The sequence below is a fragment of the Salvelinus fontinalis genome, chromosome 27 (genome assembly GCF_029448725.1).
Source record: "Salvelinus fontinalis isolate EN_2023a chromosome 27, ASM2944872v1, whole genome shotgun sequence".
NCBI classification, from domain to species: Eukaryota; Metazoa; Chordata; class Actinopteri; order Salmoniformes; family Salmonidae; genus Salvelinus; species Salvelinus fontinalis.
The window spans coordinates 21,512,781-21,540,038 of NC_074691.1; the positions used below are offsets into that span (position 1 = coordinate 21,512,781).

Consider the following 27,258-nt stretch of genomic DNA (forward strand, 5'->3'; position numbering starts at 1 on the left):
GCTCGTCCAGTTTGTTCTCCAGTGATTGTACGTTCACCAATAGAACTGAGGGTAGAGGCGGTTTATGCACTCACCAATGTTGTTTCCTCAGCGTGGCCGCCATTCTCTTAACAGGACCTGAAGTACTGTAATATACTAGGTTTCTTGGAGTCGTGGCTGAACAAGGACATGGATAATAAACATCTAGGTGCTTTTTCTATGCATCGTCAGGACAGAACATCAGTGTCGGGTAAGCTCAAGGGGAAAGGTGTGCGTCTCTTTGTTAACAGTTGGCGCGCCATCTCTAATATTAAGGAAGTATCAGGGTTCTGCTCATCTGAGTTAGAATACCTCATAGACCATATTATTTACCAAAAGTGTTTTCATCTATATATTTTTTTGCTGTCTATTTACCACCACAAACTGATGCTGGCACTAAGACTGCACTCAATGAGCTGCATAGGGCCATAAGCCAACAAGTAAATGCTCACCCAGAAGCAGAAGCGCTGGTGATGGCCTTCCACAAGCTTCCCACAATAAGTTGGGTGAATTTTGGCCCATTCCCCCTGACAGAGCTGGTGTAACTGAGTCAGGTTCGTAGGCCTTATTGCTCGCACACGGTTTTTCAGTTCTGCCCACAAATGTTCTATAGGATTGAGGTCAGGGCTTTGTGATGGCCAATCCAATACCTTGACTTTGTTGTCCTTAAGCCATTTTGCCACAACTTTGGAAGTATGCTTGGGGTCATTGTCTATTTGGAAGACCCATTTGTGACCAAGCTTTAACTTCCAGACTGATGTCTTGAGATGTTGCTTCAATATATCCACATAATTGTCCTCCCTCATGATGCCATCTATTTTGTGAAGTGCACCAGCCCTCCTGCAGCAAAGCACTCCCACAACATGATGCTGCCACCCGCGTGCTTCACGGTTGGAATGGTGTTCTTCGACTTGCAAGCCTCCCCCTTTTTCCTCCAAACATAACGATGGCAATTATGGCCAAACAGTTGTATTTTTGTTTCATCAGAATGCGTCTCCTTCCTGAGCGGTTTGACGGCTACGTCGTCCCATGGTGTTTATACTTGTGTATTATTGTTTGTACAGATGAGCATGGTACCTTCAGGCATTTCAAAATTGCTCCCAAGGATGAACTAGACTTGTGGAGGTCTACAATTTTTTTCTGAGGTCTTGGCTGATTTATTTGGATTTTCCCATGATGTCAAGGAAAAAGGCACTGAGTTTGAAGGTAGGCCTTGAAATACATCCACAGGTACACCTCCAATTGACTCAAATGATGTCAGTTAGCCTATCAGAAGCTTCTAAAGTCATGACATCATTTTCAGGAATTTTCCAAGCTGTTTAAAGGCACAGTCAATTTAGTGTATGTAATCTTTTGACCCACTGGAATTGTTATACAGTGAGTTATAAGTGAAATAATCTCTCTGTAAGCAATTGTTGGAAAAATTACTTGTCATGCACAAAGTAGATGTCCTAACCGACTTGCCAAAACTATAGTTTGTAAACAAGAAATTTGTGGAGTGGTTGAAAAACAAGTTTAATTGACTCTAACCTAAGTTTATGTAAACTTCCGACTTCAACTGTTGCTCCCAAAAAAATGATCTGAGGGGGAAAAGTTGGTCACTCAACAATCCAATGACATGACATCATCCTAGCAGCTAGTTAGCTAATGTTAGGCTCTGTGTTTTTAGCTTGCTAAATAATTATATAAAATAATTTTTGCTTGCCTAGTTAATTAATTATTTAACTAGGCAAGTCGGTTAAGAACAAATTCTTATTTACAATGATCAGTGGGTTAACTGCCTTGTTCAGGGGTAGAACAACAGATTTTTACCTTGTCAGCTTGTGGATTTGATCCAACAACCTTTCGGTTACTGGCCCAACGCTCTAACCACTAGGCTACAGCATTGCTGTATGGTGGACTCGATGTCTTGTACTGTAGTTGAGTAGCCAGCCTAGGCTACCGCTCAGTTGTCGCTGTAATAGGCCTACATATTTCTCCTTTGCATGGTGTTTTGATGCAGGTTTAGTTTTTTTGTTGTTATTAATTGTCAAGCAAACCGAAGCCAGACTGCAACATTTTAGTAGCCTAGCTAGGACTGTGGTATGTACACTTTCCCTCTACTTCGCGCTGTAAACGGGACACATGAAAGCATCACAATTGAAGTTGAATTCACCACATCAGGCTGTAATTTCATAAACCTTTGACTAATTTATACTGGCTTGTGTGTCCTATTGTCCTTTAGTAGTAATTTACAATGCATTCAGAAATTATTCAGATTCCTTGATTTTTTTTCCCTCATTTTGTTACGTTATAGCCTTATTCTAAAATTGAGTAAATTGTTTTTTTCAATCTACACACAATACCCCATGATGACAAAGCAAGAACTGGTTTTAATTTATAAATAAAAAAACTGATGTCATATTTACAACCTGTACCTTTGCACATTGACTCGGTTCGGTACCCCTTGTATATAGCCTCGTTATTTTGTGTTTTTATTTTATTTTCTACTTTTAGTTTATTTAGTAAATATTTTCTTAACTCTGTTTCTTGAACTGCATTGTTGGGCTTGTAGGTAAGAACTTCACGGTAAGGTCTAGCTACACCTGTTATATTTGGCACATGTGACATACAATTAGATTTTATTGCATTTTCTGTAGGCTACAGCAATGAGCTGTTGGAACACGAAACTTGGCATGGACGTTTAGCCTACAGCATGTTTAAACTGTCGGTTCGGTAGAACTTTCGGTCAGTGCTATTCGTGATGATATGATACAGTGCACTGGCTTGCTCATGTGTTTGTGGCTCTGGGAGAAGGGTTGTTTGTGCGTGTGGCAACACACTGCCGTTGGTGTGCAGCATGTTGGCAGTGCTTGCTGTGACTGTAGTGCAACGCTGGCTTTATGGTAGGGGGCCAAAATGAATTGACAACCCAAATCATTGTGCGGGCCGGATAGAAATGTGTCACGCCTTGTGTTTGACACGTGCACTAGACTATTACCCATGTTGTGACTGACTTGTGATCCTTGCCCTTGCTAGTTTGATTGTATTGACATTCCCAGCCTTAGTTACAGTTGTCAGTTTTTATTCTGAATATTGAGTCATTAAAACTGAAACAGTGCATCATCCTGAATGGGTGGAGGTAGCAAAAAGTGTACCAGGTCAGCTGTGATTTGCAACCTGATAGTAATATTTTTTGGACTATCAAGAAATGTATTGGTGAATTATATTAATCATGCATTGAACTACATCCATCTATTCTGCCAACAATGCCTTAGTGTACGTCATGGAATTTTGAGCTAAATATAACCTATTTTTATAAAGTTGTTTTTGAAGCATAAACTGGGAATTTTATGTTTTTTACTAATATTATGAATATCTGTTTGTTTCATATCTGCAAATATGTTAAAACGCTGTCATTTCCGCTATAAAATATATTAAATTACTGACATTGATGCTAGGAATTAACATTGTGTAAGTTTTATGAGAATGGTCTCATAGGATCTTAAGCAATGAATGATATTTTATTTTGCTTGAGTTTATTAATATCCATCATCTCGTAGTATTTTACATTTTACATTTACATTTAAGTCATTTCGCTGACGCTCTTATCCAGAGCGACTTACATTTTACCTTTTTATTTTTTATTTAACTAGGCAAGTCAGTTAAGAATAAACTCTTATTTTCAATGACGGCCTAGGAACAGTGGGTTAACTGCCTTGTTCAGGGGCAGAACGACAGATTTGTACCTTGTCAGCTCGGGGATTTGAACTTGCAACCTTTCGGTTACTAGCCCAACGCTCTAACCACTAGGCTACCCTGCCGCCCCAAGTATTTCCCAAGCAATGCAGTTTCAGTTTGAATTCCTTAATGATATTCTCTCCTCGCTGTATGTTGACTTGGCATTCATTCCTTCACTTCAGCAAGTGATAAACATAGTGTGTGTGTGTGTTTTATTAGTAAATGGCAAAATGGCCGACCTGTCTTAACTCACTATTGTCATTACTGTCTCCAGCTTTAATGTAGCCTACACAGCGAGCCACTCATACCCTTTGCCCGTTGAATGCTAATTAAGTTAACATTACACACAGAATTTCTCTTACAGCACATGATTCCTATTTCTCCCCATAAGCTCACAGTGTTATTAGGGGGAATTTTGGGGAAAATTCAGAAGTGGAAACTTTCCGTGTGAATTAAAGGGAATATATGGGTATTACCTGGAATATATGGGAATTAACGGAAATATATGCAAATTAATATTAATACCATTTAAATGTAGATGCTTTTTGCAGTATATATATTTACCATATATGGAAAGAAACATAAACCTTTTACCTTATCATAAGTAGAAAATTGCAAATGATTAAATCCTTCCAATAGAAATAACTATTTAGTTAAAAATTTAACATTAATTAAAAGAGTTGACTCTTTACATGGGATGATTTCACTGAACAACCAAAGAAAGGGTATATGGAAGCATCACATCTCCCAAAAACATTTTCAACACATTGGTAAAATGATAGTCTAGAAACTAAGGCTTTGGTTGTCTTCCTCTCAGGCTTCCATGTCTTCTCCCTGGACCTCCTCAATGTCCACCTGTTGAACATCAGACTCTGAGGCCTCATCTTCACTGTCACTGTCCAACCTTGATGAGGATGGCTCATTGTCAGGCTCTAAAAGCCTCAAGTTTGCCCAGATTTCCACCAATTTGTCAACCTTTGTATTGGTCATCCTGTTGCGTGTTTTGGTGTATGTGTTCCCAAACAACCAGTTGCGCTCTGAGGCGGCTGATATTGGTGGGATTTGGAGGATGATGGAGGCAACAGGGGAAAGAGCCTCAGATCCACAAAGTCCCTTCCACCAGGTGGCTGATGAGATATGTTGGCACAACTGCCACATTGCATCTCCATCCCAAAGCCCTTGCTTGGAAGTGTACTTCGTCAGACTGCCAAGAACCTTGCAATCATCCAGGCCAAGGTGGCGAGACGCAGTAGTGATGACACCATAGGCCTTGTTGATCTCTGCACCAGACAGGATGCTCTTGCCAGCATACTTGGGGTCCAACATGTACGCTGCAGCATGTATGGGCTTCAGGCAGAAGTCTTCACGCTTTTTGATTTATTTCAGAACTGCAGTTTCCTCTGCTTGGAGCAACATTGAAGTGGGCAGGGTAGTACGGATTTCTTCTCTTAGGTCTGCAAACAGAGTCTGAACATCAGACAGGATGGCATTGTCTCCCTCAATCCGTGCAATTGCTACTGCTATAGGTATTCATGATTTTCAGACTGCTTACCACTCTCTCCCAAAACACATCATCCAGGAGGATCCTCTTGATGGGGCTGTCCATATCGGCAGACTGTGATATGGCAATTTTTTTGGAGAGACTCCTTCCCCTCCAGGAGACTGTCAAACATGAGGACAACACAGGGCAGCTTGCTGGGCAGCTTCAATGTGGTGCTCTTATTCTTCTCACTTTGCTTGGTGAGGTAGATTGCTGCTATGACTTGATGACCTTTCACATACCTAACCATTTCCTTGGCTCTCTTGTAGAGTGTATCCATTGTTTTCAGTGCCATTATGTCCTTGAGGAGCAGATTCAATGCATGAGCAGCACAGCCAATGAGTGTGATGTGAGGGTAGGACTCCTCCACTTTAGACCAAGCAGCCTTCATGTTCGCAGCATTGTCTGTCACCAGTGCAAATACCTTCTGTGGTCCAAGGTCATTGATGACTGCCTTCAGCTCATCTGCAATGTAGAGAACAGTGTGTCTGTTGTCCCTTGTGTCTGTGCTCTTGTAGAATACTGGTTGAGGGGTGGAGATGATGTAGTTAATTATTTCTTGTCCACGAACATACAACCACCCATCAGAGATGATTGCAATACAGTCTGCTTTCTCTATGATTTGCTTGACTTTCACTTGAACTCTGCATCCAGCAAATGAGTAGATAAAGCATGTCTGGTTGGAGGGGTGTATGCTGGGCGAAGAACATTCAGAAATCTCTTCCAATACACATTGCCTGTGAGCATCAGAGGTGAACCAGTTGCATACACAACTCTAGCAAGACATTCATCAGCATTTCTCTGACTATGTTCCTCCATTGAGTCAAAAACACTTCTGATTACAGGAGGACCATCAGCTGTTTCTATCGATAAGGTGTCTTATTCATCATTTTCACCTCCAATAGAAGTAGAGGGACTTTTGTCAGAGGTTGCTTGTTGTGAGGGCGGAGGGAACTTGATGCCTTGGCCAGATGATTCTGCATCTTTGTTGCATTCTTCACATTATTTGGCACAGTATTTGCAAATGTACACAGCTTTTACTTCAACATTAGCTGCAGTGAGACGTCTCCACACATCAGATAGTGCCCGTGGCATTTTCCTGTAAAGATTAGAAAAATTAGTAAAGTTAGAAAATATTTAAACACACTTTGCTGTAGGCTACTATTTACTAAAATAAAATGTATGTCATATAAAATATATTCACCCTACCCAGTATTGTAATCAGAATTTACCAGAAAGCATGTAGTTCTTGGCTCAGACAGTGTAGTATTGTGGGTTCAATAGCATCTCATTAGTGTGCAAGATCTTGAGAATCAGCTGTAGGTGTGATGGAAGAATACACTGTGCATGCAGGGTTGCAATTCCATCGAATTGGGGATAATTTAACTAAAATATGCCACAAGACCTAGAATTGCCTTATCTGTATCCCACAAAAAAGGTTCACTGTAATAAGCTAATGTTTGATGAATTTAAGCAAAATTCCCCAAATTCCTGGGCTCAAATTCCCATGGAAAATTTACCGGAAAGTTTCCGACCCTTTGCAACCCTAAGTGTTATCCTGTTCTACCTTAACAATGTTGAATTGCTGCCTACATCGAAGTAATGCCATTGGGGATTAGAGCTATTTACAAGACTGCCTTGGAGGTTGCAGTATAATAGATAGATAGCAAGCCGTCTATTGTCTAACCATTGAATCTCATCCTGCCTCTAATGGCCTAACACCTCAGCACAAACTAAAATCATCACTATGTTGTGTGTGTTGGATTTATTGAACGCTTTAATCAATCTCTATGAAGCGTTTTGACTCTTTTCCCCCCCTGGGAAGGTGGGGGCTACTAGTCTGGCTAGCACTTAACTAGAAGTCCTCCTGACTTCAGAGTTTTGAAAGGCTGTTTTGATGTTGTCAGCATGATGCATTGATAATGAAAGGGGGTTGTGGTTTTACATGATGGTTCTCCTTTGTGTCTTTCTCAATCAAACACCCACAGGCACAGCCACATACAGCCTCCAAGCGCTGCCCCTTTCCATTACAACGGTTGGATTTTCAATTCCAAGCAACGAGAGGTCTCAATCCGAGAAAAAAAAAAATGTTTGAGATAACCAATCAATGCGTCCGCTCAATTTCTGCACAAATATTTCGTTAACAAACAGCCTTCTGTCCAGACCAGTGAGTCACAGCTCTTCCTCGCTGTGTGGTCACATGGGTTGTGTCAGCAAGGCTAGAGGGCTACTCCAGCAGAATAGCAACGGTTACATATCGAACACACCATCTGAGTGGCACTGAATATTGAGCCAGGTGTTGAAGGAAAAAAGTGACATTTCCTTCTGACATCGTCTTCCCCTAAGCTTCTTACCTCATTTTATGATTGCATTGAAGAAATCAATTTCCCATGGCTTTCAATAAAGTGAAGGTTATTAAGTCAGCTCCAGGTTGATTCCATGCCAGCATGACACCTTCAGTGTGTAGATACAAACCTTTTTCAGTAATATTTGTCAAATACAAAATAATTTTTAGTGAGCATTAGTTGCGCAATATACTTATGTCATGCAATAAAATGCTAATTAATTACTTAAAAATCATACAATGTGATTTTCTGGATTTTTGTTTTAGATTCTGTCTCTCACACTTGAAGTGTACCTATGATAAAAATTACAGACCTCTACATGCTTTGTAAGTAGGAAAACCTGCAAAATCGGCAGTGTATCAAATACTTCTTCTCCCCACTGTGTGTGTGTGTGTATGTATATATATATATACACACACACACACACACACACACACACACACACACACACACACACACACACACACACACACACACACACACTGTATATATATAATTTGAAGACACAAGGCTTCTGTGGTTGGAGAGGAAGAATTTGAGGGCCTCCATCATTCGTAACATCTGCTCACCTGATTTAGAATTCCTCATAATCAAATGTCGACCGCATTATCTACCAAGGGAATTCTCTTCGATTATAATCACAGCCGTATATATTCCCCCCCAAGCAGACAAATCGATGGCACTGAACAAACTTTATTTGACTCTATGTAAACTGGAAACCACATATCCTGAGGCTGCATTCATTGTAGCTGGGGATTTTAACAAGGCTAATCTGAAAACAAGACTCCCTAAATTCTATCAGCATATCGATTGCGCAACCAGGGCTGGGAAAACCCTGGATCCGCGACGCATATAAGGCCCTCCCTCCCCCGCCCTCCTTTCGGAAAAGCTGACCACGACTCCATTTTGTTGCTTCCAGCCTACAGACAGAAACTAAAACAAGAAGCTCCCGCGCTCAGGTCTGTTCAACGCTGGTCCGACCAATCTGATTCCACGCTTCAAGACTGCTTCGATCACGTGGATTGGGATATGTTCCGCATTGCGTCCAACAACAACATTGACGAATACGCTGATTCGGTGAGCGAGTTCATTAGAAAATGCATCGGCGATGTCGTACCCTCAACAACTATTAAAATATTCCCAAACCAGAATGTGGATTGATGGCAGCATTCGCGCAAAACTGAAAGCGCGAACCACTGCTTTTAACTAGGGCAAGGTGACCGGAAACATGACTGAATACAAACAGTGTAGCTATTCCCTCCGCAAGGCAATCAAACAAGCTAAGCGTCAGTATAGTGACAAAGTAGAGTTGCAATTCAACGGCTCAGACACAAGAGGTATGTGGCAGGGTCTACAGTCAATCACGATTACAAAAAGAAAACCAGCCCCGTCGCGGACCAGGATGTCTTGCTCCCAGATAGACTAAATAACTTCTTTGCTCACTTTGAGGACAATACAGTGCCACTGACACGGCCCGCTACCAAAACCTGCGGACTCTCCTTCACTGCAGCCGACGTGAATAAAACATTTAAACGTGTTAACCCTCGCAATGCTGCAGGCCCAGACGGCATCCCCAGCCGTGTCCTCAGAGCATGCGCAGACCAGCTGGCTGGTGTGTTTACGGACATATTCAATCAATCCTTATCCCAGTCTGCTGTTCCCACATGCTTCAAGAGGGCCACCATTGTTCCTGTTCCCAAGAAAGCTAAGGTAACTGAGCTAAACGACTACCGCCCCGTAGCACTCACTTCCGTCATCATGAAGTGCTTTGAGAGACTAGTCAAGGACCATATCCCCTCCACCTACCTGACACCCTAGACCCACTCCAATTTGCTTACCGCCCCAATTTGTCCACAGACGATGCAATCGCAACCACACTGCACACTGCCCTAACCCATCTGGACAAGAGGAATACCTATGTGAGAGTGCTGTTAATCGACTACAGCTCAGCATTTAACACCATAGTACCCTCAACTCGTCATCAAGCTCGAGACCCTGGGTCTCGACCCCGCCCTGTGCTACTGGGTACTGGACTTCCTGACGGGCCGCCCCCAGGTGGTGACGGTAGGTAACAACATCTCCACCCCGCTGATCCTCAACACTGGGGCCCCACAAGGGTGCGTTCTGAGCCCTCTCCTGTACTCCCTGTTCACCCACGACTGCGTGGCCATGCACGCCTCCAACTCAATCATCAAGTTTGCGGACGACACTACAGTGGTAGGCTTGATTACCAACAACAATGAGACGGCCTACAGGGAGGAGGTGAAGGCCCTCGGAGTGTGGTGTCAGGATAATAACCTCACACTCAACGTCAACAAAACAAAGGAGATGATTGTGGACTTCAGGAAACAGCAGAGGGAGCACCCCCCTATCCACATCGATGGGACAGTAGTGGAGAGGGTAGTAAGTTTTAAGTTCCTCTGCGTACACATCAGGGACAAACTGAATTGGTCCACCCACACAGACAGCGTTGTGAAGAAGGCACAGCAGCACCTCTTCAACCTCAGGAGGCTGAAGAAATTCAGCTTGTCACCAAAAGCACTCACAAACTTCTACAGATGCACAATCGAGAGCATCCTGTTGGGCTGTATCACCGCCTGGTACGGCAACTGCTCCGCCCACAACCGTAAGGCTCTCCAGAGGGTAGTGAGGTCTGCACAACGCATCACCGGGGGCAAACTACCTGCCCTCCAGGACACCTACACCACCCGTTGTCACAGGAAGGCCATAAAGATCATCAAGGACAACAACCACCCGAGCCACTGCCTGTTCACCTCGCTATCATCCAGAAGGCGAGGTCAGTACAGGTGCATCAAAGCAGGGACCGAGAGACTGAAAAACAGCTTCTATCTCAAGGCCATCAGACTGTTAAACAGCCACCACTAACATCGAGTAGCTGCTGCCAACATACTGACTCAACTCCAGCTCACTTTAATAATGGAAATTGATGGAAATTGATCATAAATGTTTCACTAGCCACTTTAAACAATGCCACTTAATATAATGTATATGCATATACTGTACTCTATCATCTGCTGCATCTTGCCATCTTTATGTATCACTAGCCACTTTAAACTATGCACTTTTATGTTTACATACCCTACATTACTCATCTCATATGTATATACTGTACTCGATACCATCTACTGCATCTTGCCTATGCCGTTCTGTGCCATCACTCATTCATATATCTTTATGTACATATTCTTTATCCCTTTACACTTGTGTGTATAAGGTACTAGTTGTGGAATTGTTAGGTTAGATTACTCATTGGTTATTACTGCATTGTCGGAATTAGAAGCACAAGCATTTCGCAACACTCGCATTAACATCTGCTAACCATGTGTATGTATAATGATGAGACACAGAATGACTGGCAAATTTCCTTAATTAATAACTGGTATACTTTGTAGTTTCGATATAAAGTCAGGAGTGTCTTTTTTTGAACAGGATGGCAACTGCATGTTGGCAGGATGTTAAACATGCTTTTTACATTTGTATCACTCTTTTTTTTTTTTTTTTTTTTTATTATTCAAGTTTGTCTGAGGACACACTGAATTCTTCCACTGCTCCATCTATCGCTGCATCTGCCATCATTGAAGTCGTTTGTGTTGACGAGGGGCGTTGTACAAAACAGTCATCAGCGATTTGAATCGTCTAACCAATCAGAGTATCAGAATTTTCTAAACGTTGCTTTACTTACGTGTGTTCTGGCTCTGGTCAAACCCATCAGTTTCTGGGACGAATCAGACAATCCATTTTCCCATTCACTGTTTTGGTGGTGCTCATAAAATGTATCAGAACTTTAAAAGTAGCAGAGAGCTCACTGTAGTCTGACTACAGTGAATAGAGAGAGACAAGGCCATGTGCAGGGAACATTTCATAACATCTTAATTGACTTTTGCACAGTGGTGAAAAGAGGAAGAACAATGAAAAGGAGTTTCACTGCTTTGTTGTCACTCACAACCTGGAAACAGGTTCACATACTATACATACCAAACTTAGAAAGTTATGTTTTTGCGAAAACAGACTTCTAAAGTTCGGTATGTACAGTATGTATATATTTCGAGGTTGGGAGTGAAAACCACATTAAATCAAATCAAAATGTTTTGTCACATGCGCCGAATACAACGTGCTCTTCCCAATAATGCAGAGGACAAAAAATAGTAACTCAGAGGAAAAGCATTCACAAGAATGGGACTATACAGGGTGTAGCAGTACCAGATCAATGTGCAGGGGTATGAGGTGTAGCAGTACCAGATCAATGTGCAGGGGTATGAGGTGTAGCAGTACCAGATCAATGTGCAGGGTTATGAGGTGTAGCAGTACCAGATCAATGTGCAGGGGTATGAGGTGTAGCAGTACCAGATCAATGTGCAGGGGTATGAGGTGTAGCAGTACCAGATCAATGTGCAGGGGTATGAGGTGTAGCAGTACCAGATCAATGTGCAGGGTTATGAGGTGTAGCAGTACCAGATCAATGTGCAGGGGTATGAGGTGTAGCAGTACCAGATCAATGTGCAGGGGTATGAGGTGTAGCAGTACCAGATCAATGTGCAGGGTTATGAGGTGTAGCAGTACCAGATCAATGTGCAGGGGTATGAGGTATTGGTGGGGTAAAGTGACTAGGCATCAGGATAGGTAATAATAAGAGAGTAGCCTTCAGAAGCTTCTCAATGTACCAATCCTCTCTCGTCTCTCATCAACAAATAGCTGACATTTTGAAAGTATTAGAGCACTTCTGTCAATATTTGACTCTATTGACTACCCAAACTACAAGTTTATTCCATTCACACTGAAAAGTATTTCTTCCTTCGAGCTCGGACTGAGCCTGAGCCTTAAGTGTGTGTGGAGCCTATCGAATAAAAGCCAATAAATGGTAACACTTTATTTTAAGGGTACCTAATTAACCATTTATAAGGCCTATATAAATGGTTTATTCACCGTTTATTAATCAGTACTCCCACAAACAATTTACTAATCATTTAAGTATTTTTGCAGTCCCTAATCTAAAGTGAGTGCTTTATACTTTATAAATGTTTTGATTAAACAGTGTGATTTCTCACAAAAGGATGGGCATGTCATTGGGATACATTCCTGCATATACATGGGTGACTAACTAGCTTACTGACATTTTACAAATGTGGGAGTAATGATTAATAAATGGTGAACACAATTTATAAATGTGTTTATAAATGGTTTATTAGGTACCAGGGGTGTCATGCACCCCAAAAATCTGAGGGTGCGCAAAGTATGTGAGGATGGCTGGAGGGTGGTTCGATGAGGGGCTAGGTCTGGAAGTTGTAGGAATTTAGCATTTTTCGAACACCTGAAACACATTTTTACTGCAATCTAGAGACATAATCATCGTGCTTAATTCTATGTAAAAAAATGTTTATTTTTCTGCATATCTAAGCATACCTCTTGAGCCGTCTGTATCCACCTGACGTGTGTGTGTGTGTGTGTGTGTGTGTGTGTGTGTGTGTGTGTGTGTGTGTGTGTAACATATATATATTTTTAACTGAATCTGCTTCTCTGAATCTGGGTAAAAGATTGAAAGGAATGTGAGTCTTATTTAGTAATTGCTTTCTTTTCTAAAGTCGTTGCCAGCATAGTTAGTGTGAATAAAATAGTTAGACAGGCTAGCTACTCTAACTTGATTGATAGCCTGAAATGGCTTCTTGGTAGCTAGTTATGAGGTTGCTACATTGGGAGTCTCTGGGAAAGCTAAAGCCAACTTCATAAAATGGCTAGGTGGCTAGTGGTATTACAGAGAAACGATCAATTTTTTACAAAAAAAGTATATTTCTTTTATAAAGGACATCTGAGGGCTTGACACCTGTGTTAGTTACCCTTTAAAATAAAGTGATACCCAAGAAACATGCTCGGAAAACGTTTAATAAAGTGAGGTTATGTTTTTTCTGTGTTTTTTATTTCTGTATTCCTCTTCTAAGACTTCTTCTCTTGGATCTCTGGACACCAAAAGGCCTGGAAATGAAAGCCTTTATTTCAATCCATCATCTCGCCTTCCCACTGTGCCGTGTCCCCAGTGAATTCACCTGGAGTTAAACCGACTAAATTTAGACCGTCAATTATGAGCAATTACTGAGCAGGCCTGTAGGCCCCTCAGTGTATTGACTCCCTCAATCACACCCGCACTGCGACACGCCACTCAGTTTCCATACGTAGCTGGGTAAGTACCTGTAAAGAAGTGAAACTGCAGGGGGAGAAACTGCTGTCACGGTTCCTGAAACAGCTCTCTTTATTCAGTGTTTAACTTGGATGCAGTGGAGACTAGTGCTGTGCAGTGAGGTGAGCTACTCCTCACTCTTTAATTGGATTGTGTGCTGCAGCAGCAGCAATGTCCATTTCTGTTGTAACTTACATGTGTTCAGACAGTGCAACCATTTTAAACACTGCCACGGCATTATCCTTCTAATTTGATGTCCACATTCCAACACAAAGTTATTTCTTGGATGGTAATTTTAGAATTAGGTGAGTAGGTAACCATGAGTCATGCAACCCCTTAAATATCTTGGCATTGGCCACCTGCTCTCAGAGCTGGTACATACTGGTTTGTTGTTTGTGGAACTGGCAATTAGACCATAAAACAATCATTCACCAGGCTCAGTTAGATGTATCAAAACCAACTGAGCTGTTGCCATATTAGCATCGCAGCCTGCCAGATCTCTTCAATAACATAACATGGGTGCTCTGTCATGTTCTAATGAGACTCTTTTGTCATAGTGAAAGGGTAAAGAACCCAGAGTGATCTCATTAGAATAGATAATCTCTGTCTGTCTCCTCTCTCTCTGCCTGTCTCTACATCTGTGCCCACATTGTTTTAAACATCCATACAGACACTTGGACATGGTTTTAAACATCCGTACAGACACTTGGACATGGTTGTAAACATCCCTACAGACATGTGGACATGGAACTGAGAGCCTTCTAGCATTCTAAAAATGATTCCTGAACATTCTGGGATGCTTGAACAGAACACCCCAGAACAATCTGAAGTCTTGTATGTTCCATTCCGACTAAGTATTCTGCTGAGAGACGGCAGAGGTGTGGATTCGCAAGAGCTCAGATATGGGAGGATGATCACAGCTCTGTGTGTTCCACTTTATTCCTCTCTTTTTGGACTGTGTCTGTGAGGCAGTGGGGCAGGCAGCAGTGTTCAGGGTTCAGTGGAGTGCAGAAGCTCTTTCATCCCCTGATATGGCTGTCAGTCTCTCACACAACCTGCCTGACACAACTGTAGGAAGCCTTATGATCTGCAAATGACGTAACATGTAGAAGAGGGCTGGATCAGAGAGAGAGAGAGAATTGCTGCATGGGTGTGATCCTGGACCCCAAATAGGTAAAGCAGAGGTAAAGTTCCCATTAATCCCCCGACCAAAGATTCACCTTTAATTGAGGTATGCCTCAGTGAACAATCACTCACAGGTTGATTGATTTCAGCAGTCTTGAAGGTTCTATAAATTCTTGTCCTGGAAATAGTTTGTGGAAGATGGGGCTCCACCTCAAATCTGTTTGCTCTAAAGGTTTTGTCCAGTGCTCATTAATGTAATTTGATGGAACTCTGTGAGAAATACCAAAAATTGTTAGGGTAAATTTTGTTGCAATATCTCAAACAAATTGACACATATACAATAGAGGAAATGCTTGAAAGCATAATATCAATTTTATTGTACTTGTCATCTGACACAAATAGAACTGAACAAACTACAAATTAAGGTATACATAGAAATGAAGTGAGAAACCGAAGGGTATGATTTAGATAGGAGAATCATCCTCATATTATTGACATGGAGCATGGGTGGGTTGTACTCAACTAAAGCTTGCAGATCGAAATCCTATGCATGCAAATTGTTAATCAATGCCGCAGGCTTTTGGCCATTCATTATCAGTGTTTGCATTTTCACTCCTTTCTGAGATTAATAGCTAATACACAGACTGATAATATGGCTATGGAATAATAGTCTTGCCATCGTTGTGACTGTATTATGAGTAGTGCCTTGCTTAGATTGATAGTGACACCCAGGATCCTGGTGGTAATTCCCCTTGCTTTCACTTTGTAAAGCATCATTCCAGATGTTTCCCTGTAAGACTGGGGAGAATGGGTTCATTATCGAGGAGGCAGATTTCTTCCTTGGCTTGAGTCTTTGGATTAGAGTCATGACAGATTAGAAAAAGTGGGTCAAGATCCGTTTTTGTCATTTGGTGGGGAAGGGGAACCAAAATTAAGGCAAAACACTACTCTCACACAGCACTTTAGAGCAGGAGAATAAAATATGTTTGTCTTCTGAATGCAGCCTCAAGATAACACATTTATTTTACCTGAGACAGACTTAACTTCCTCTGTCATCTGATGAAACACTGGCTAATCCTCACTCAGTTTTATATCCATGTCTAAATCATGTACATATTCCTGGTAAACTGGGATAATTCTCCCCAAACTGGCACCTTTAAATGTCTCAAATGGGAGTGTGGTGAGTGATTTAGTGGAGTAATCGATCTCACAAGTGGTCATTGTTGTGCTGTACTCACTGCGCTGGGTAATGGGGCTTGTGGAATGTCCTGTCACAGGCCTATCTGTGTGTGTACAGAAGGAACAGACCCTGCTTTGCTGTCTCATTAGCAACACTCAAAGGCTCAGTCGCTTCCACCCCTCTATAGGCCTGCTCCTGTGTTTTGTACATTCAGATGTCTTGTTTTTCCTTGACCCCTTTCTGATGTCCTCTTATGGGCTGTAACATAATCTCTGCCTCTGTAACCCATTGAGCATTTGACCCAACAGCCTTTTGTTTACTAACTAGTCCATCTCCTTAGTTACTTTGACGCAGGCCTACTAGGTTTAATTGTGTACTGTACCATTGAGTTACTGATTGTGTTGCTTCCCTGTCCCCATGCAGGTCAGGAGCGATTTGGGAACATGACACGGGTGTACTACAAGGAGGCGGTGGGGGCATTCGTGGTGTTTGACGTGACGAGGGGCTCCACGTTTGAGGCCGTGTCCAAATGGAAACACGATTTGGACAGCAAGGTGAAGCTGGCCAATGGGAGCCCTATCCCCTCGGTGCTGCTGGCCAATAAGTGTGACCAGAAAAATGAGACCTCCAACAACACTTCCCTCATGGACAACTTCTGTAAAGAGACTGGCTTTTTGGGCTGGTTCGAGACCTCGGCCAAGGTAAGACACGCACGCACACACACGCACACACACACGCACACACACACACACACACGCACACACGCACACACACCACACACACACACCACACACACACACACACACACACACACACACACACACACACACACACACACACACACACACACACACACACACAAATAAATATGCCTACACCATAAGACTATAACACAGTGGTGGCTGGTGGTACTTTAAATGGGGAGGACAGGCTCATAGTAATGGCTGGAATGGAATGGTTTCAAACACATCAAACACCTGCTTTCCATTTGTTTGATACTATTACATTCACTCCATTCCAGACATTATTATGAGCTGTCCTCCCCTCACTAGCCTCCTCTGCTATAACAGTGTGCTTTTGTTGCCATTAGATCTCCCCTAATCAGGAAGCATTAACTACAGTGATAGTACTACAAATACTATTATAGATAGTGTGTGCATTAGGCTTTTTTTATCAGCTTGAATGGAAGGTAAATGTAGGTTGTTTCAGCTGATTGTCAAATAAAGTCTTATTGGTCACATGCTCCGGTACCACTTACCTTAGAAATAAATATAGAAAATATTTACTAAATAAACTAAAGTAAAAAAAATAATAAAAGTAACAAGAAAATGACATAACAATAAGGAGGCTATATACAGGGGCTACCGGTACCGAGTCAATGTGCAGGTTAGTTAAGGTCATTTGTAAAGTGACTATTTATAGATAATACACAGCGAGTAGTAGCAGTGTAAAAACAAAAGGGGGTGGGGTCGATGTAAATAGTCCAGGTCGCCATTTGATTCATTGTTCACAGTCTTATGGCTTGTGGTAGAAGCTGTTAAGAAGCCTTTTGGTCCTAGGCGCTCCGGTACCACTTGCCTTGCGGTAGCAGAGAGAACAGTCTATGACTTGGGTTACTGGAGACTGACACATTTTGGGCCTTCCTCTGACCATGCCTAGTATATAGGTCCTGGATGTCAGGAAGCTTGACCCCAGTGATGTACTGGGCTGTACGTACTACCCTCTGTAGCACCTTAGTCAGATGCCAAGCAGTTTCCATACCAGGCGGTGATGCAATCAGTCAGGATGCTCTCGATGGTGCAGCTGTAGAACTTTTTGAGGATCTGGGGACCCATGCCAAATCTTTTCAGTCTCCTGAGGCGGAAAAGGTGTTGTCGTGCCCTCTTCACAACTGTCTTGGTGTGTTTGGACCATGATAGTTCGTTGGTGATGTGGACACCAAGGAACTTGAAACTCTCGACCCGCTCCACTTCAGCCTCGTCTATGTTAATTGGGGTGTATTTGGCCGTCCTTTTCCTATTGTCCACGATTAGCTCCTTTGTCTTGCTCACATTGAGGGAGAGGTTTTCACCTCCTCACTATAGGCTGTCTCATCGTTGTCTGTGATCAGGCCTACCACTGTTTTGTCATCAGGAAACTTAATGATGGTGTTTGAGTTGTTCTTGGCCACGCAGTCGTGGGTGAACAGGGAGTATAGGAGGGGACTAAGCACCCACCCCTGAGGAGCCCAAGTGTTGAGGATCAGCATGGCAGATGTGTTGTTTTCTACCCTTACCACCTGGGGGCTGTCCGTCAGGAAGTCCAGGATCCAGTTGCAGAGGGAGGGGTTTAGTCCCAGGGTCCTTAGCTTAGTGATGAGCTTCGTGGGCACTATGATGTTGAATGCTGAGCTGTAGTCAATGAACAGCATTCTGACATAGGCCTTCCTTTTGTTCAGGTGGGAAAAGGCAGTGTTGGACATCGAACACTGAATAGATGGGGAAAAGTCAAAGGCAAGAATAGCATGAAAAGGTAATGTAACACACGTGTTAAGTCACTGGTGATTTAAGCCCTGACTGGGGGGAGTTTAATCAAAACATTTGGTAGCAGTACTCCTCGTGCTACTAATCTAACTATTTGTCCTGTGGGTCATTGTGCTGTTGAAAGGAGCAGAGTTGGGAAACACAAGCATACCCCACCGTGCCACTCTGAGCACTTTTAGTTAGGAGAGACAGAAGCATGCTCGCCAACAGTTCCAGCCAGCATCACAATAACAACGAAAATGGAAGCTGTCTTCAAGGCCATTCCAAGATATGTTAAAGGCCTTCAATTGAGTGTTTATCCTCTTTTATTGGAGGTTGTTAGGCAAGGTCTTTATGGAGAAATTAAATTAGGGAGCAGGATTTAGTTAGTTTGTGTATGTATGTTCAGTATGTATGCTGAACAAAAATATAAACGCAACATGTAAAGTGTTGGTCCCATGTTTCATGAGCTGAAATAAAAGATCCCAGAAATGTTCCATATGCACAAAAAGCTTATTTCTCTCAGATTTTGTGCACAAATTTCTTTACATCCCTGTAAGAGAACATTTCTCCTTTGCCAAGATAATCCATCCCCCTGGCATATCCATCCATGTGGCATATAAAGAAGATGATTATACAGCATGATCATTACACAGGTACACCTTGTGCTGGTTACAATAAAATGTTGCACAACACAATGCCATCCATTTTAACTTTGCCATTATGGGGTATTGTGTGTATTGATAAGGAAAAATTATAATTTAATCCATATTAGAATAAGGCTGTAATGTAACAAAATGTGGAAAAAGGGGTCTGTATACTTTCCGAATGTACTGCAATCGGCTCTCTGTGTGAAAATTAGGTCAACTGGGGTCTGCCTGTCATGAAGCATTGGAGGGAACTCTCTCTCTCTCCCTCTCTCTCTCTCTCTCTCTCTGTTTGTGTGTGCGCACCTCAATTCACTGGGTCTTTAGGTTTCTGCCTACCCCTGTCACCTCAATTCTAATGCCCCCACGAGCCCCCAACCCTGGGTAAATGACAGGTACCTCTCACACATGTCCCCCTGCAGTGCCCCTGTCCCCTACACACAGTAGCACCATTCCAGACAGACACTGTACCAGGTCTGAGCAAGGGGTCACACACACCAATGAAACAATATGGTGTATGTGTTTCAGCAGGGTTTGTTTAGACAGTTGTAGCATTTACGCATGTACACACACACACACACACACACACACACACACACACACACACACACACACACACACACACACACACACACACACACACACACACACACACACACACACACACACACACACACACACACACACACACACCAGGGACATCCCCATTCCCTAGCCCAGTGGTTTCCTACCTTTTTAGGTTACTGTACCACCAACAGATGTTTTTATCTGCATGGAGAACCCCTGAAGTACCCCTTCCTGTGCATTTTACCAGTAGGTCTATGGCCTCATGAGTCTTCTCAAGTACCCCCAGTGGATAGGTAGTCCTGGTTGGGAACCACTGCCCTAGCCCATGGGGAGACCTTTTAGAGCCACACAAACTCTGTGTCTTTATCAGCTTTGAGGATGTGATACCCTCAGCGTTTCCCAGCTCTAATCCTGAGCTGTTAGACCTGTAAGAGCATAGACATGTCCTTTGACTGATCATAGCGTGTGCCACTAGAAACTAAAGCAGGCCACTGCTATTTCAGCCCCATCTCTGCTATAGGAGAGAATTCCTCTCTGCAGAATCGGTCAAGTCCAACCTTATACAGATACTCATAATAGGCCATCATGTGTTGAATCTTGTAGCACAATCCATATTCATATCCAATGTAAAATGGCCTTCATAAAGCCACCCTGATTGTTGCAACAGCTTGATGGTCAAATACTGATGTACTGTAGAAGGTTCTGTGCTTTAAACTTGATTTCCTGTGTAATTTCTCATAGGATCACCTATTGACCTTCATTGTGAGAAAGACTTTATCTATGTTTGTTCAAAGCCTTGAGAATTGTGTGTGTGTGTGTGTGTGTGTTTTAGTGTGTGGGATTGTATGCAGTGAGCACTTCTGTCAAACAGTTCAACAGAATGGCAAACATTAGCCTTCAGGAAATCTCAGCCTTCGTGAAACGCTGCTGGATTCACTTTTCTGTCATTACCTGCAGCTGTGCATACGCATGTGAGTGTGTGTTCATGTGAGTGACAGAAGGTGTGCTAGTACCCAGCATGCACCAGCACATGTTCCTGAGATAAATAACTCTATTAGGGGACATAACTCAGATGGTTGGCATGGAGCTCTGGCTGTGAAGGTGTGTGTGTGCACGTACCACACGTGTGTTTTAGAGATATGTCTGCTCTTATTTTGTGCTGAACCTCTATTCTAACAACCATCTCCTTAAATATGAGACTCAAAGGAAATATCACTCTCTTTCTGATTCTCACTGTCTTTCTCTATTTACCTCTCTCCATCGGTCCCCCTCCTTCTCTCCCTTTCTCTTTCCCTTCCTCGGCTTTCTTTCTTTCGCTCTCTTTCTCTCCCGCTCTAACATGAAAGGCTCTCTGAAGAGCTCACCGGCCTCATGTTTCTGAATTACTGAGGAATTCTGAAAAAACTACTTGGCTCTAGGGAACCGACCAGCTACACAGCAGATATACTGTAGCAACCAGGAAAAATAGACTCAAAACAACAAACAAAACGCTAGTTGAACTTGTTACAAGACAAAGTATACCACCCCACATTCATTGACACACATGCAGTTTGCACAATCATTTGCCCTAGACATTCACACTTTGTATTGAATTTTCAAAACATACAAGCTGCCTGCCACTCAACAATTACATTTAGTCATCTAGCAGACACTCCCATTCAGAGCGACCCACAAGAGCAACCAGGGTCAAGTGCCCCGCCCAAGGGCACAACCAGGGTCAAGTGCCCCCCCCCCCACACAGTTCACCGAGACCCCCCCGAAAAAATCTCCCCCTCCATATCTATATGGACCTCGCTTTGTGCACGGGGGCATGCTGAAGCAGAAAGGGCCTTCCCAAACTGTTGCCACAAAGTTGGAAGCACAGAATCGTCTAGCATGTCATTGTATGCTGTAGGAACCAAGGGGCCCGAACCATGAAAAACAGCCCAGACCATTATTCCTACTCTACCACTCTGTACAGTTGGCACTATGCAGTGGAGAAGGTAATGATCTCCTGGCATCCGCCAAACCCAGATTCGTCCTTCGGACTGCCAGATGGTGATGTGTGATTTATCACTCCAGAGAACGCGTTTCCACTGCTCCAGAGTCCAATGGCAGCAAGCGTTATAACACTCTAGCCGATGCTTGGCATTGCGCATGGTGATCCTAGGCTTGTGTGCGGCTGCTCGGTCATGGAAACCCATTTCATGAAGCTCCTGACGAACAGTTCTTGTGCTGACGTTTCTTCCAGCGGCAGTTTGGAACTCGGTAGTGCGTGTTGCAACTGAGGACAGACAATATTTACTCGCTTCAGCACTCGGTGGTCAAGTCCTGTGAGCTTGTGTGGCCTACCACTTCATGGCTGAGCCGGCGTTGCTCCTAGACGTTTCCACTTCACAATAACAGTACTTATAGTTGACCGGGGCAGCTCAAGCAGGGCAGAAATTCTGACTTGTACAAACTGACTTGTTGGAAAGGTGGCATCCTATTACGGTGCCACATTGAAAGTCACTGAGCTCTTCAGTGAGGCCATTCTATTGCCAATGTTTGTCTATGGAGATTGCATGGATGAGTGTGCAATTTTATACACCTGTCAACAATGGGTGTGATTGAAATTGCCAATTCCACTCATTTGAAGGGGTGTCCACATACTTTTGTATATATAGTGTATCTTTCAACAATGCTGTGATTTTTAACATACAATTTGAATCTATCAAATAATAAATCTCCCAACAATGCTATTTTTACGGTCAATTTTACATTTAATATTATGCTTTTTCAGTCATTCCTGAACCTGAAACCAGAAACAGGCTACCTGAGGGCAATACCAGACAAATGGTCTATAGATTCAGTACAACAAATTCTGCAGAACTGCGATGATTCTATGCCCCAAATATTCAAGAATTTTCTAGCAATAGTTTTAGCTGAAAAGCACGAAGTCTTGAATCTTGTGTCGTTTTATATATCAACTCATACACCCTGTGCCATGTAAATCGGTACATCAAAAATGTCTTCCCAGCTATTTTGCAATTTGTATGGCACAGCCGTCAACATCCTGGTCCTCAAAATGAAACCGGTATACTTTCCTATTTATTATATTTTTTTTCCTCTGACAGTTTTTTGGGGGGTAGTACTGTAATCAGTTGATTGTAATCTTGGATTGAGCAGACCTTCCCATACAATTCTGATAGCTCCATGAAAGACAGAACTCTACCATTCTAATATCATTTAAAAACAAAATAATTATTTGTTAAAATATATTTTCTGGTGGATGAAATTGCTCTGCATTGCTGGTTTGAAAAAGAGATACTTTGAACAAGGTTTCATTTTCAATCAATCGAAAATGAGACATAGCAATCTGCACAAAGGCAATTTTTAAACAAGGAATGAGCTTTTCTTAGTATCTACTTGAGAATCATTTTGGGTTAAAGTAAAACTTTTGTATATGTGAAGCTTTTAGAGGTTTAGTGCTTTTACATTTAATAATCTCAGCCCACCCAGTTCATATTCATTATATAGATAAGCACGCTTCATCTTGTCTGGTTTAGCGTCCCAGATAAAGTTAAATATGATTTGAAAAACTAATCAGGAGTAGGCAGCGCCATAAGTGAGTAAACAGATATGACTAAGGAGTTAATCTGTTTAATTTTCCCATAGACAGGTATTTACCTCAGGATCTTGTCTATTTTTACCAGTTTTCTATTGAAATTTATTGTAGAGAGCTTATTTATAGCTTTTGTGATATGAATAGCAAGTACGTCTACTTCACCGTCAGCCCATTTATAGGTAAGCTGCAGGGTAATATAAAAGTTGTGTTTTTTAAAGATACAATACATAATATGGTGCACTTATCATAACTAGGTTTTAGTCTAGAGAGGCCAGAAAAGTTATCTCTTCAATGAGACATTTCAGAGATCTTACTTGCAGACTTAATATAGAACTTCAGTCAACGGTATACATGGACACCTTTGTTTTCTAATCCTCTAATATTGTAATTTGATCTGATTTTAATAGCTAGCATTTTGAAGGCCATAACGAATAGATATGGTGACCACGGACACCCTTGTTTAACTCCTCTTCACAGTTCAAAACTATCTGAGAAGTAGCCGCTATTTACTATTTTACACATGGGTTTGCTAAACATTTGAAGATGAGACTCACCAAGATTAGAAAAAATCCAGGCATTTATATATAAAATCCATTAATAAAAAGCCTTTTCAAAATCTTCTATGAATACCAGGCCTGGCTTCTTATTTTTCTAGTAGTTGTCATATATTGTCTCCAATGTATCATTAATGTAAAAAACCTGTCTGATCAGGATGAATAAAACCTGGTATAACCTCTAATTCTGAGTGTTAGGCATTTCGCTACCTTGAACATTGTGAAAATTCTGTGTAACTTCCAGTGCGCGTTTACTATGAACACTGAGGCTGTACCCGCTTTTAAGTTACAGTTTTAACAGTGGCCAAGTAGGCGACTGTGGCTATTTGATTATAATGTAGGCCTACCAGAGTGTTGCCTACCATCAAAAACAATGCCTAAAATGCATCCCATAACATTTTAACATGGAAATAGCTCTTCTCATTCAGCCTAAAGTAGCAGCCAATGTGTGGTGTTCAATGTAGGCCTACATCCCATGAGACTTTTGAAGAAAAAAAACATGCAGAGCTTGACATTAACCTGTTTATCCACTTGTCTTTCAGACAAGGTGACAAAATGTTGTGTTTGATGCAAGAAACCACTTTACAAAATAAAATGCTTTATTCCCATACCATTATTACAGAGAATCAGACAAATTATGCTAACCTCGTCCCATAGGCTTGAATAAGCTAAGTAGCCAGTCTCAAAATACAACACTGCCCCTTTTTAAGAAAAGAAAGCTCTTTACCTGACTCACTTTTCGAAGATGTCTAGAAATGTATATGTTTTAGGTTCTTGTAGGAAGCAATCACTCGCCTATTGCTGACTACAAATGATCTATAACTGGGCTAATAACTCACGAACTAGTAAAGGGTATCAGCTAAATCTGCACATGTGGCTACATGCAGCTCTCGCTTTGATCTTAAAACAAGTGCATCCACTCACAACCGCTCATGCTGTAAACATAGTCCAGTTCAATGTATATGGCACAGATCCATATATGGCAATGGTCTATTTGCATATAGGCCTACTGCAGCTCTGAACTGTTTATGCCACACTGGTCTGTGTAGACGAGTATGGGCTGAGTAGTGCATGTCAATGCAATAGAATCCCACTCCAATGCGTTCTGCCTACAACAAAATCTCTTGCATAGTTCAATTGTCTTGGTATGTTGCATTGAAAGTGGCTAATATTGCGCTGATTCGATCACAATTGCCACAGTAAAGGGAAACGCCGATTAGTGGTAACAGGGAAAAATAGAAGTGGTCACCAACCTTTTCTGAGTCAAGATCACTGAGTCAAAATGCAAGCTGAGATCTACCACTCAGATTTTTTTTAACATGATTAAAAACGTAAGCCTATGCAACATTAACTGATTAATAACAGTACTGTTGCAATGAAGTTTGTGCAGTAACCTATAGGCACAATAAATTACCACCGCATATTGGCTTTGCTTGAATTGCCCTGCCAATGCATAGTTGTTCGGGGTTTTGAAAAAATTATATTACAACATTTGAGGTAGGCTATATGATCACACCAGTAATAGATCTGATGTTGTATTACTTGTGAAGCATAGCTGAGTCAGCATACATTTAAATAATTAGCTTTTTATTTTATTGGGCTGATTGTGCCTGTATCTCAGCAGAGGGTGAGAGCAGCAGACTGAGGGTCCACCTCTCAACATCCCTCCGCTCTCCCTTACCAAAATGGAACACCGTCTTCCATATGATGGTGAAACTCGAGTCGCACAAATTCATGCAACTCCTCCTATTGAACAGAGAAAGTTAAATATTCCTCCATATTAAAAAAGACCCAAGTCGCTAATAATAACAATGCAAGCATAAAATATACACTTTACTACTTTCATTACTGCTGCAGTGCTTGTTGTAGTGCTGAGTGGAAATAGGAAGAATGTGCATTTTATGGTTTTTAGCGTGATCGACCGGTTGGTGACCACTGCTCTAGAAAGTTGAGTGAAGTTCAATCTCGTGCTTTCTCTCTGTGGCAGTTCTAACTTGTATGGCTCCCTGGGCAAAGCCCCCCTTCAGCACCCCCCACCCCCGCAAAAAAAAAATAACTTTTATTCAGACATTTGGAGCACAAATAAATAATCATAACATTTAAAACGATACAAATATATACATAAAGACTCCTATCAAAATGAAGTATCAAAGACAAATAGAAACAAATTGTAGTATATAAATACAAATAAAAAAGCAAATCGAATTATTACACTATTACCCTATTGCTAACAAAAAACACACAAATAAAACTAAATTGCACAAATCCTATATCACACAAAAACACAAATAGAATAACACACTTATAAAAAGAACCTGATTATTACACTATTGCCCTTCAAACAAGAAACACAAACTAAATTGCACAACTAATTGGATTACTAATTGCATTTGTACTGTACAAAGTTAGAGGTGCGCTATTTAATAGATTCCCCCGCCCCCCACCTCGGGCTTCCAGTGGGGAGACCTAATGTCAACCTATCACCACCCCCCCTCCCCATCTCGTACTTCTGAGTGGGAGACCTTGCCAGGCAGTAGCCTGCCTAGCTCACAAACTAGAATCAGGGCGCCAACTCCGACAAGGTTAATTGATCCACAGTCCCACACGGTGACATGATATCATTGATGTGACGTGCAAATGAGCAATAGAAAACCGATCGAGCAAATTATTTGTGCGGGCGCCCCGTGCCGCCCCCGGCAAGATGCCACCCTGGGCGGCTGCCCATGTCGCCTATACCTAAATCCGCCACTGCTCTATGGGCTAATATTTCTCTGCGGCAGTCCCGGGGGTGCGTGCACAGCTTAGAGGGAACATTGGTCACCATGTGAAGCGTTGGCCAAGCATTCAGAAGCACGCCTCGGGCTACGCTCCCTAAAGGTTGGGGAAGGCACACAGGTCACATGACTTTCTGTGACATCTTGTGGTCAGGACATCAACTGTTGGACAGCTTAGAGAGAGACCCTGCATCGTTCCATAATTTTTACATTTCCTCTACCATAAACTTCATTCATATGTCATGGGGAAGGCGGTCATCTTGAGTTGACAGCTGAGAACATAACCTCTTTTGCTTGGGTAGAGGAGAAAGCTAGAGAAATATCCAGTGGTTTATATATTTTTTATAGACTAATGTTCTGTGTAACAAATGGGTGCGGCCAAACCGGTTTCACCAATGTTGCACCTCGTTAGGTAACTGCCTAAACCAATATCCCCCAGCAACTGTAATCGTGTTTTCATGTGAATTGAAATGACCTTTAACCTTAAGCCTGTTGATTTTTTAAAACCTTT

The 27,258-nt window shown here is 42.1% G+C and overlaps 1 protein-coding gene across 3 annotated transcripts in view; it reads left to right on the plus strand.

The window, feature by feature from the left end:
* Positions 1 to 27,258, plus strand: part of LOC129825295 (ras-related protein Rab-32-like) — a 48,591-nt gene that overhangs the window by 4,485 nt on the left and 16,848 nt on the right. For 2 of the 3 annotated variants that reach the window (XM_055885278.1, XM_055885276.1), the window contains exon 2: positions 16,542 to 16,819. In XM_055885278.1, coding sequence (XP_055741253.1) covers positions 16,542 to 16,819 — 278 coding nt within the window. Of the gene's footprint in view, positions 1 to 16,541; positions 16,820 to 18,555; position 27,258 lie in introns of those variants that run through there. The other variant, XM_055885279.1, reaches the window with a different exon arrangement.